This window comes from Mastomys coucha, chromosome X (assembly GCF_008632895.1).
Source record: "Mastomys coucha isolate ucsf_1 chromosome X, UCSF_Mcou_1, whole genome shotgun sequence".
Taxonomy (NCBI): domain Eukaryota; kingdom Metazoa; phylum Chordata; class Mammalia; order Rodentia; family Muridae; genus Mastomys; species Mastomys coucha.
Window position 1 is genome coordinate 6833829 of NC_045030.1, and position 11702 is coordinate 6845530.

The window sequence follows — 11702 nt, forward strand, 5'->3', positions numbered from 1 at the left end:
CCCCTCTCTCACATTCACACACACACACACACACACACACACACACACATCTCCCCACTGTGTCCTATCTCCTGGCACCACTCCTAGTTCTCCTTGCAACCCAGGGTCTGTACAGAGGGAGCAAGAACTTGGACAACACATGACAAGCTCCTAGATTCCACTCCCCATCCTCCTCCCACGAGCTGAGGAACAGGAGTTCCTGGTGTGGCCGCCTGAGATGAGATAAGGGGCTGGAGCCGTGTGCTCTCCCAAGACAAGAAGGCTAGGCATAGTGGCTCCTGTTATTAAGCAATCAGGAAGGTGAAACATGAGGATCACTTACAAGTTCAAGGCCAGCCTGGGCTGTTACAGTAAGTGCAGAGTGAGAGTCTGTCTCAATTTGTTAATTAATTACTTAATTACTTAATTAAAGAAGGAAAATAGGAGCTGAAAGATACTTGTTGGAAGCTTTAAATAACTTCAAAAATTGGGGAGAAATGGAGGAAGTTGTGATCAGGGTGATGAGGCAGAGCACAACTGAGAGCTGAGCCCAGGGACAGCAGCAGTTCCACACTGCTAATCAGCAAACACATTGTAGGAACACATGATAGCCACATGTTTCCAGAAGACCTGGAAGGAAGGGAAATCTGACTGTTGAAGGGGGAAAGAAATGGGAAAGTTAAAGTAGTTAGGTGATGAGCTCCTGACAGAAACAGGCATGAGTCCTCTTGGGGCTCCTGTGAGTTCCTGCAGGAGCAAGCCTGGCATGGAGTTAGGGAGATATATCTCAGTGGTAGCACACTTGCCTAGGATTGGGGAGACCCTGGGTTCAGTCTTCAAGACTCCTAAATGAGAGGGTGGGTATAGCTAGGCACTGTGGCACACATCTGTAATCTCAGCACTTCAGAGTTGAAGACAAGATGATTAAGGATGATCCTGATGGGTACATCAAGTTAAGGCACCATCAGCCTGGGCTACATTAGACCCTGTATCAAACAAAATAAACAAGCCAACAAACAAAAGCCTGACCTGTGACTCTCTGTGGTTTTCCTTCTCATTGTGTGACATGTTCTCTCTCCCCATTTTGATGCCATCCTCATAGAGGCTGAGCCAACAGGCTCTCCAATCCTGGACTCCTAGCTTCTAGAACTGTAAGCAATAATAAACCTCTTTTCTTCATACTCAGCCTCAAGCATCTTGTTACAGGAACAGAAAGCAAAGGTACTTGAATATCAGACTAATCCCCCTCTTTCCTACTTTACATACTAATAGAAACACCCATTCAGTAGTTTGATCTTTGGTACCCCACTTCAGATAGAACATAGATTTTTTTTCAGACAGACCATAATTTTAGCTTATTTCCAAAGATTCTGCCCTGAGTTATCAGAACCAGGATTCAGAGTACATTGTAAACATATTATATTATGAGTGTACATGCTCTCTATTCATATTAATTTAAATATACTCATCCAACAGGCAAAAATCTGAGAATACTTGTCCTATATTTTTAATGGAGGGGGCTAAGGACTAAGGTATAGCTCTTCTGGCCCTTACAGTGATTTCTTCAGCAACTGCAATTCTCAGCCTGCAATCTTTCTGCTTGAAATATTTTGTCTCCTAATTATATATATTCTGACTAAAATAGAGGGTAATCTCATACAAGTTTTCATGGGTGTTTTATTTAACTGAGTCATAAGATATTGATTCTCATGAATTTGGAATAGTTGTACACACACACACACACACACACACACACACACACACAGAATCAATCCAACTATAATAGCATATCTACTCTTTTTGAGGATAAGCAAAACTTGGAAGGGGCACAAGGAAACTTGCTGGGGTACTGGAAATTTTCTGTGTTTTCATTCACTTTGGGGGATACACATAGGCAGAGGCACAAGTTATTTGCTTAACATTTGTGTGCTCTGTGGCTGAGGATGTAACTCAATGGAAAAACACTAGCCTAGCATAGTCAAGGCTCTGGATTCCAACCCTAGCACAAAAAGAAAAGAGAATGCATTCTACCATGTGTAAATCACACATATGATTTTTTTCTTTGGTGCTGTGGGTTGAACCCAGAGCCTTTTGCACATAACATGGGAACCAAGAGGCCAAGAGTGAGCAAGAGAGTGCATGGCCAAAATGACTGGTTTCTATAGAAAAGAGAAGCTGGGGGAAGGGAAGCCCAGCTCTTGGGCTGGAGAGGTTTAGAATAGAGAGTTGCAGGATGAAATGTACAGGGAAGAGTTGCAGGCACTGAGTGAGCCTTGTCCTAGGTTTCTTTGGGACCTGAGAATGGTGTCTGGAGCCTTTGCTTCATCCTCCTAGCCAGTACCACAACAGCAAGAGCATGACTTCTGTCTTGCTTTTGCTTTCCAAAATACCACAAGAACACATCTCAACACTGAAATCCAAACCATACCTGGAAACCTCCAGTGAAAAGGAATCTGGGTAGTGTAGTTTTTAGCTTTCCAGCCTGAGATATGAGAGGAAAAATAGGTGGGAATTAGAAATGGATACTGAGTTTCTGGCACACCTTGGAAGTTCTAATTTATGTGCATAACCTGTCTTAGATAAGTCAGCAGCTACATATGCATCTCGGAGACAGCAAATTGCTTTTGAACCATCATAATTTTGCTGTTGTTAGATACAAGTATTAAGGGCTGGTGAGATGGCTCAGCGGGTAAGAGCACCTGACTGCTCTTCCGAAGTTCCTGAGTTCAAATCCCAGCAACCACATGGTGGCTCACAACCACCCATAATGAGGTCTGACGCTCTCTTCTGGGGTGTCTGAAGACAGCTACAGTGTACTTATTTATAATAGTAAATAAATCAAGGTTCACAACTATCTGTACAGTTACAGTGAACTCATATACATAAAATAAATAAAAATATTTTTAAAAGATACAAGTATTAATAGGGAAATAGGCTCAGTGGAGTAAAAAAAGCTGGGCATAGGAGTGCATACTGTAATCCCAGCACTGAGAATGCAGAGATTAGAGGGTCCCCTGGAGTTCACTAGACAGCCAGTCGATATGGCAAACTCCAGGTTAGACAAGATTATGGCTCAAAAAATAAGGTCAGCATGTGAAGAAGACACTAGACATAAACCTCCACACATGCATGCATGCATGAGCACACCCTCATAGACAAAACAGACACAGAGAGGGGGAGGGAGAGAGAGAGGGAGAGAGAAAGAAAGAGGGAATTGCCTACACATGGTTAATTTTAATTAATTTTTGCCAATCTCGTAATGTGATGTGGCATCTGAGGGCTTCAAACTTGCTTTTCCCTAACTAATACCAGTGTTAAGCAGCTTGTAATTCTGTCTAACTGGCCTTTGGATTTCCTCTTTTATAAAGGGCTTCTTTCTGCAAGTCTGCTACTCGTTTTTCTAACAGCTTTGCTGACTGAGTAATACATGTAATATGGGAACTGCTTGTCTTTTCCATTTTTTTTTTTTGGCTTGTGTTTTTTTTACTAACTTTACAATGTTTCCTTTCTTTGCTAAAGAACATTCTGGCATTTACAGAAAAATTGACAGGACAGTAAAGAGATCCCTTATATACCTCACAGCCAGTCTTTCCTATTATTTGCATTAATATGATCCATTTGTCACAGTTAATGATCCAGTGTAGATATATTGTCATTATCCAAAGTCCCTGCTTTATTCAGATTGCCCTTCCCTGCTACATGATTCCACCCAGGGCATCTCGGTACATTTAGTTATCTTGTCTCCTTAGGCCTCTTTTGGCTATGACAGTTACTCATTTGAGTAATTTATTTTTTGGAGTGTTGACATTTTCAGGGAAGAGTGGACTAGCATTTTGGAGCCCATCTCTTAGACTGTGTTTCATGTTTTCCCTGTGGATTGGACTGGGTATGTTAGTCACATTTGCATAACACTGACCAAATACCTAATAGAAACAACCTACGGGAGGAAAATTTGATTTGGGATCTTGGTTTCTGAGCTATCTCAGGCCATTGTGGCAGGGAAGCCATTGCAGCAGTAGCAGCACCATCCAAGACAGCTGACTGAGGCAGAGTCCATGGGGTCTGGACTAGGCATGGATTATCAGTTTGATAGACCCACCTTTATGTGTGCAGTATTCACATGTGCCACAGAATTCACATGTTCATGGGTATTCATGTGTTCACAGGTTCACATGTAAGTGGTGGTGTCCTGGAAGGCTAAAATAGGGCATCAGAAACCCTGGAGTCTAATGTGGCTATTAGGAACTAAACCTATCTTTGGTCCTTGGCAAGCTCTCTTAACTGCTAAGCCACCTCTCTAGCCCCAGTGTGAAAGACATCTTTATCTCCTGTCTCCCCTTAGGGCTGTAGAGGGTTGAAGTCTATGCTCTCCCTGGCCTTAGCTGAGGTCTCTTGTTGCTACTGATAAGGTGGAAGCTTTCTTGTAAGATCGTACTTTGGTCCTCACTCACTGCACACATTGCCCAGCCACATTTCTACCTGTAACCATTTCCATGGAAAAGTTAACTGCATGTTGCCAGTTCTTCACTAAAGACTGAACCAGAGGGCTGTGTTCATAAAGTAGAAATGCTGATGCATCTCTGTGCCCTTGAGGACATTTGCCCTCCCCTAGGTTTCAGCATCTCCATCTATGTCACAAAGAGGAGGCTTGCTAGAACAGTGTTTATCCTGCTGAATGCTAATGCCTCTTTGATACCTCAGCTGAAAAGAAGCCTTTGATGTAGACTCACAAGTAAAAAAATGAAAAAAAAAAGGTATTTCTCAACACAGAGACTATGCATGAAGTTAACATATGAAAGTGTTATTTTATATTCTAATCTGCTTATAGTGTTTTTGCTATTTCTCAAATTAAAATAAATCAGGGTGTCTTAGGATTCTTTTAAGAGCAGAAAAGGGCTGTATGTTTCTTCCCCTTGAATTTGTGGGAGCTCGGTTCCACTTTACCTGGCTATATCTCTAAATGAGATTCATTTAGACACACTTTTGCAGGGATTCTGCCTCAAACCTGTTCTCTAACATGTGACAAGATGGACCAGCATGGAATTTTAGTTGGTGTGTACAGAAGTGACTTCATGTTAAATTCTCTTTTATGTATCTACTTATATTGTGGTGTGTGTGTGTGTGTGTGTGTGTGTGTGTGTGTGTGTGTGTGATAGATGATAACTTCCAGAGGTTGGGTCTAGCCTCCCACCTTGTTGGGGCAGGGTCTCTCTGGTTTCTGCTGCTATGCTGTGCATTCCAGGCTAACTGGCCCTGGAACTTCCAAATTATTCTCTTATCTCTGCCTCCAATTTCAACACAGGAGTGCTGGGATGCACAGCACCAAATCCAGATTGGTTCAGGGATCTAACTTGAATTTTCAGTATTACACAGCTATTGTTTTCACCAGTTGAGCCAACACCTTGGCCCTTGAAAAATAATTTTTAAATTATTTTTTTAAATGTTCATGGTAGTCATGGCACAGCTTATGCTTTTGAAATTAGCTGCTTTAGACATTTTGGTTCTAATAATTTTACATTCCTAATAGAAAGACAACCCCCCCTCCCTTCATAGTCCTTTAAATACACATGTGTGCAAATTCTCTGTTGGACAAAAACACAAAATTGAGAGTTAAGAGCTTTCTGAGGTTGAGTGAGGAAGTTCAGAGTGCTTTATAAATTGAGAGTGGCTTTAGTAAACATAGCAGTTTCTAGAAACTGCATTCTGAGTAAGGGGGTGGTGGGGTTGATTCCAGTTCTTGGGCTAGCTAAGTTTCATCTGGAGAACTCCTGGAGGTGCTGCAACCCTTCTGTTCTCCCTCAGTCAATTCCAATGATAAAACAGCCGGTAAACTGAGAATTGGTGAGCCATTTCCACTCAACTGCACCTACCTTACATTTGTCCACTGAACAACATCCAAACACCTCCAATGGCTCCTCCACTTGTACTGAATGAACTGTTGTTCTTCTGCGTACAAGTCAAGATCTTTTAAAAGAAATTATTTTCCTAGTTGAGGTATGGCTCAGTCGTAGAGCATTTGCCTCGATTGTGCATAGCTCTGGGGTTCCATCCTCAAACGAGAAAGGATCGAGGAAGGAACAAACTAAAATCTTAGCCTAAAATTTTAGCTCTGTCCTTCTACCCTATAAAATCTCTTCTGTCAAACTAAACAGTTAAAAGTTCACCAGAAAAGGCATTTTCCCTACCATATATGCTACACTTTTTCTTTACACCTATCACATCCTCCACTTACATATTAAAATCATATTCATCTTTCAAGGTCATCAGCTGGGGAGTTGTTTTCTAACCACAAATTATGGGCAATGTCACTTCTTGCCTTACATCATAGGTAAGAGGCTATGAGCCAAGGGATGATTTTGGTCTAATTAGCGTGTCTAGCCGCCACATAGCCTCCCTGAACACCTTGTTCGGATTAGAAACCAAGGGAGGACCGAATGAAATAATTAATATTCTATCAGATCACTCCTTGCGTATGCAGTGTTTGGAGGCAGGGTTGTTCGATACAGTAAATCAAAACAGGATACCCAGTTATATTTGACTTATTCGGTAAATCAAAACAGGATACCCAGTTATATTTGACTTTCAGACAATGGATACTTCGTATACATAAAAATAAAATAAATATTTCAGACACACTAAAAATCACCCTTTACAACTCAGATACAAGCGGGAGTCCTATATTTTAAGAAGCACCACTACTAGGCGGGCAGGGGTTCCCCCAGGCGCCAGGCTTCCTTCCTCAGGTACTCAATGGCTGTGTACTCTGGAGAGCAAAACCTGAGCTAGCCCAGTGCTTTCCACAGCTGTCAGTCACAGCGGGCGGGAGGTGCAAGATCGGGAAAGACCGATGCCCTGGTTGAAAATCGTCACCGGAGGTTGGACAAAGGGTCCACACCCAAGAGTAAGCCTCACTGTGGGCTTTCGAGAACCTGCAACCGGTGGGGCCACCTGCTCTAACCGCTGGCCCTACCCTTCATCTCGTGACCGGTCATTGTGGGCCGGCGGGACAGAACCTCCCAGCTCTTAAAATTCTTAATTCCTATTGGCAGAGGGTTCCACTCATCACGTTAGTCCCCGCCCCAATTGTGACGTCACTCACTCTACGTCGCTCTCGTATAGCGGCGTAGTTGGCGATTGGCCGAGACCTTGTCTCAGAGCAGCTAAGGGGGAGGGGCTTGGGGATCGGAACCTTCGGGAGCGCGTCACTCGGTCGGGCTGCGGTGCTCTCTCGAGTCCTGGCGTCCCTTTTCGTGTATCTCATCTCCGCTTCAGCAGCCGCGGCACCATGGCTGTGCTTGTCGCTCTCCTTTCCTTTCTGGTGACAGGTGAGTAGCTGGGAAGCACTGCAGGAGGCTAAGGGGCGCGGGGACCCTGGGCGGGCGCGGCTGATGGTGGGGGCCGCAGAGGGGGCGGTCTGGGCTTGGCGGCCCTCTTCGGGGTTCTGGACCTTGATCTGGCTCGGGCGGAGCGGCCTTGTGCTCTCTGGAGCCGAGCAGGGCCACCTGGGGGTACTCCGGAGCTGGCATCAGCCTTTCGGGGAAAGGCACGTAGCCGGTTGGGACCCTGTCCTCCCATTTGCCCGATCACTCCTTCTCTGTTCGAGGCCCTTTGGAGGATAGATTTGCTTTTCTCAATACACTGTTGAACCACAACCTAGAAGGGAAGGTTGGCTAACGATTTAGCTGCCGCCAGCTGCTGTCTTTTTTTCCACCTTCATTTCTAATGGTTGTTATGAACAACGGATGAAACCTTATCTCCCTCGTATATATACATATCAGAATGCGAAGTTGAGTCTTGGTTTTTGTTTTTTAAAGAATTATTCATCATTATACATAAGTACACTGTAGCTGACTTCAGACACACCAGAAGAGGGCGTCAGATCTCATTACGGGTGGTTGTGAGCCACCATGTGGTTGCTGGGATTTGAACTCAAGACCTTTAGAAGAGCACTCAGTGCTCTTACCCGCTGAGCTATCTCACCAGCCCGAGTCTTCGTTTTTTTAATAATGATTATTTCTTAAGATGTCCACAGACAATTTCTTAGTATTGATTTCAGTTCCCATTTTGAAGGATTTGGAGAGTAAGGTATGAATCATGCTTTAAGCATCACATGTCAAATAAATGGTAGCTTTCTTAGTGGAACCTAGGTTCTCTAACATGGAATAAGAAGAGTGGAAATGAGCTAATATTTGGCCTGTGGCTTGAGGATCATGTAGTAATGCATTTCATTTTACAGTAGTCCTTAGAAGAAAGTATCCTCATTTTGCAGAGAATAAATAAAGCTGGGCATGATGAGGGTAATATGTATCAAAGCTGGAGTTGAAGATAGATCAGATGACTTCCAAGTACGGGATGTCTTTCCAGGACGATATGTGTATGGCAGAGGGAATGATCTGTGGCAACGTGGGAGTAGTGGGACACACACTGGGGTTGCAGACAGTAGGATACAAGAAGTCAAGTGAAGCCAGGCATGGCAGTGCATGCCTTTAATCCCAGCACTCTGGAGGCAGAGGCAGGCGGATCTCTGAGTTTGAGGCCAGCCTGGTCTACAGAGTGAGTGCCAGGACAGCCAGAGCTATACAGAGAAACCCTGTCTCAAAAAAAAATTTCAAGTGGAGAACAACTTGAGGAAGAATGGGTGCTTTGTATCAAAGAGATACCTTGTGCCTGTGCTGTGTGTGATGCTGGGAGGTCCTGCTTTTGGAATGGCAGTTGAAGTGAAAAAGACCTAGCTATGGTTTTGAACACCAAAGCTTTTTTCCACCCTGGAGTTGCCCAGCCCTCTGTGTTAATAGTTAACATATATTTTCAGGCCTCCAAAGTGTTAGGGTCTTTTTCATTGTTGTTGTTGGCTCTGGAAAGGCCATTCTAATTTAATCAAGATACTTTGGAGGATTTTCAAGGTACTTGGTAAGTGCTTGCCACAAAAGCATGAGGATATGAGTTTGAACCCCAGCACCCATATAAATAACTGGGTATAGTGGTGTGTGCTTATAATCTCAGGGCTGGGGAGGTGCGGTGAGAATGAGTGGATCCCTACAAGTTCCTTGCTGGCCACTGTAGCCTAATGGATGAGCTTCACATCCCAATGAGAGACAGGGTGGATAGACAGTTCCTGAGGAAAGACACTGGAGGTTGACCTTAGATTCCACATGCTTGCACATACATCCATGTGTATGCATACACACAGGCACACACAAACACACACACACATACTTTGGGATAATTCTTTTGTTTTAATTCGGTTTAAAAGTTAAAAACAAAACCTTTCCATTGACACTGTAGTTTCGCTGGCCCTGACCTTAGAGAGATCTGCCTGTCTATGCCTTCTGAGTACCACTCTGTTCAGCTTTATGACCTTTTGAGTCACGGAGGTTTCTGTTTTTGGTTTGGTTTTTGTCTAAGGTAAAATAATTATTTCTCTACGTGGTCTGGACATGCTATTCTTGCTAAAATGGTCTAGTTCATATAACAACCTGAGCTACTGAGCTGCTGGCTCTTGTCAGGTGAGGGTACAGTGTTATTTTCCACAATGACTAAGCGTGATTTTGTGGAAAATATCTTTAAGAGCTCAGATTTCACTGTTTGCTTTGAAACAATGTTAGGGAACTAGAAAGAACTAGGGAACCTGGACTATGGATACCAAGTTCTGAGGCATATTTGAAGAAGTTCAGATATTTAGCCTGGAGAAAAAGGACCATGAGCTAACATATGGTATCTGTACAGATGCATATAAAGAAGGGAGTTGATTTTGGTCTCTGATGTCCTTGAGGACAGAAGTATCCCCTATCCTTTTTTAAAGTTGATTCCGTTCCATCATTCATTATGCTCACTGCATAAGACAGTGGAGTCTCCAAGGAAAGGACACTAGCTCCCTCTCAAACACAGACTGGAGAAGCTCAAGGAATGTTCCCCAAGGAAGGTATCTCCAAGAAAATTATAGGAAAGGCTGAGATGTGGAAAAGAATTCAAGTGGAACAGTATGTTCATGTGAGCACAGGGTAATGAGAGCTAAAGAGCAGGAGGCTTGTTGAAATCTCAGAAGTCAGCTTGGTGAGATGGCCAGGGGACATTTTGGTTTTCCCAAAAGACTAGGCAGTGAGCACAGGCATTTAAGCCAAGGAGTGAATAAACAGATTTGTATTTTGGAAATATGAAGAGAAAACTGGAGCTGAGGGCAATAAGACAGGGTCATAGGCAGCTAGCTACAGCAAATGTGGTGAGGGATGGCCATGGTAGGGGTGTGGGGTGGGGTGGGAGGGTCAGGAAATAATAAGGAAAAGAACAGCTGAAACCAGTGGGTGATTGTGACATGGCAGAAGGGCTTAAAGAAGTATTCAGTCGCTCTTCCATTTAGCTGCTTGGAAGAGAGACTGCAGAAATCTCTGGAAAGCTAGTGAGTCCAGATTCAAACCAACTGTTGAGTTTGAGGGAGCAGTGAGACTTACAAAGAAATGTCAGTGCTGAGTGTATAGGCCTAAGCTGGGGGAGAGCTAGACAGGAATAAAGACCTGGGAGCAGCCAGTGTGTTGGGTGTTTTTACCCTCTTAGGGGTAGGTGGGCTCAGTCAGGGAACATGATGTAGAATTGAGTCCTCTGAGCTTTCCAATAGAGAGTATGCTACATGATTCAGTTGAGTGCTGGGAGTATGTACTAGAATTTCCTGTATGTGGGGTTCTTTTAAGCCTTTTGTTTTAAATAGGAATGGTCAGATGTTTTAAACTTGGGTTTATATCATGATTACATTGGGAAGAACACTGTAGAGGTTAAAATGTTTTGTGTGTGCTTTATAATACAGTACAGGATTGTAATCAATGATTAGACATATGCATATATCATATGTATTATAAAAACAGGTAGAGAGAAATGATATCTGAAGCCCAGCTTTCAAGGGTAGAACCCGAGAGTACAGTGGCAGTCAGAGGAACTGGAAAGAAAAACCTTGCCTTCATGAAGACCAAAGTGGGATTTCAAAGAGGGACTCAGTGTCACATGTATGGGGAAGTGAGGCAATTAAGGGAGGAGAATTGTGTCTCAGGGTTTGGTGTGCTGTTTCAGGGTGTAGGCAGAGACTGGGGGCCAAAGCAGGCAGCATTAGATGAAGTCGAAAAGCAAAGACTGGACTGTACAGTTCCAGGGTTCTTCCCCAGAAGAGAAGCATTTAGAGATGGCTTTGTTTTGACAAGGCACTTGTAGGGGGTTTTAGTGGTTCTAAGTTTAGTGGTTCTAAGTTTAGACAGCACACAGGACTTGGTTTTGTGCTGATGAGAGGAGGAAATTGGTAGTTCCGGGTGTGACTTCACTCGCTCATCAACCCAGCAAACATCTGCCAGGCAGTTGTGGGTCAGGTGCTGTTCTCAGCTCTGGGAATGTATGAACAAGACACACTGAAATCCCTGCCTACCTCCATATAGTCACTTATCTCTTACTGTGTCATCTATATCAAAACTGGATCAATAAATGGTAAATGAATAATTCCTTAGACAGATGAATGAAAGTCTGTAAGAAAGCCAAATAGATTGTGTTAGACAAGGTATTCTTGTGACTAGAGGTTGAAGAGCTGTGGCTAGGTGAGGAGAGCAAGTGGGTGGTCTGTAGGCTTTCTCTGTGAAGCTGGGGACAGGTTATCTGGAGACTGACTGGAGGGAGGGAAGCCTAGGAAGCTGGAGGTTAGGAAGTCCAGTTCAGGTCAAGGAAAAGATTTTCTAAGTACTTGTGTGCTG

At 43.6% G+C, this 11702-nt stretch overlaps 1 protein-coding gene across 1 annotated transcript in view; it reads left to right on the forward strand.

The window, feature by feature from the left end:
* Window positions 1-7133: 7133 nt before the first annotated feature.
* Window positions 7134-11702, forward strand: part of Atp6ap2 (ATPase H+ transporting accessory protein 2) — a 28078-nt gene continuing 23509 nt past the window's right edge. The window contains exon 1 of the mRNA XM_031341602.1: window positions 7134-7304. Within this exon, the coding sequence (XP_031197462.1) occupies window positions 7265-7304 (40 nt within the window). The 5' untranslated portion in view covers window positions 7134-7264. The remainder of the gene's footprint in view (window positions 7305-11702) is intronic.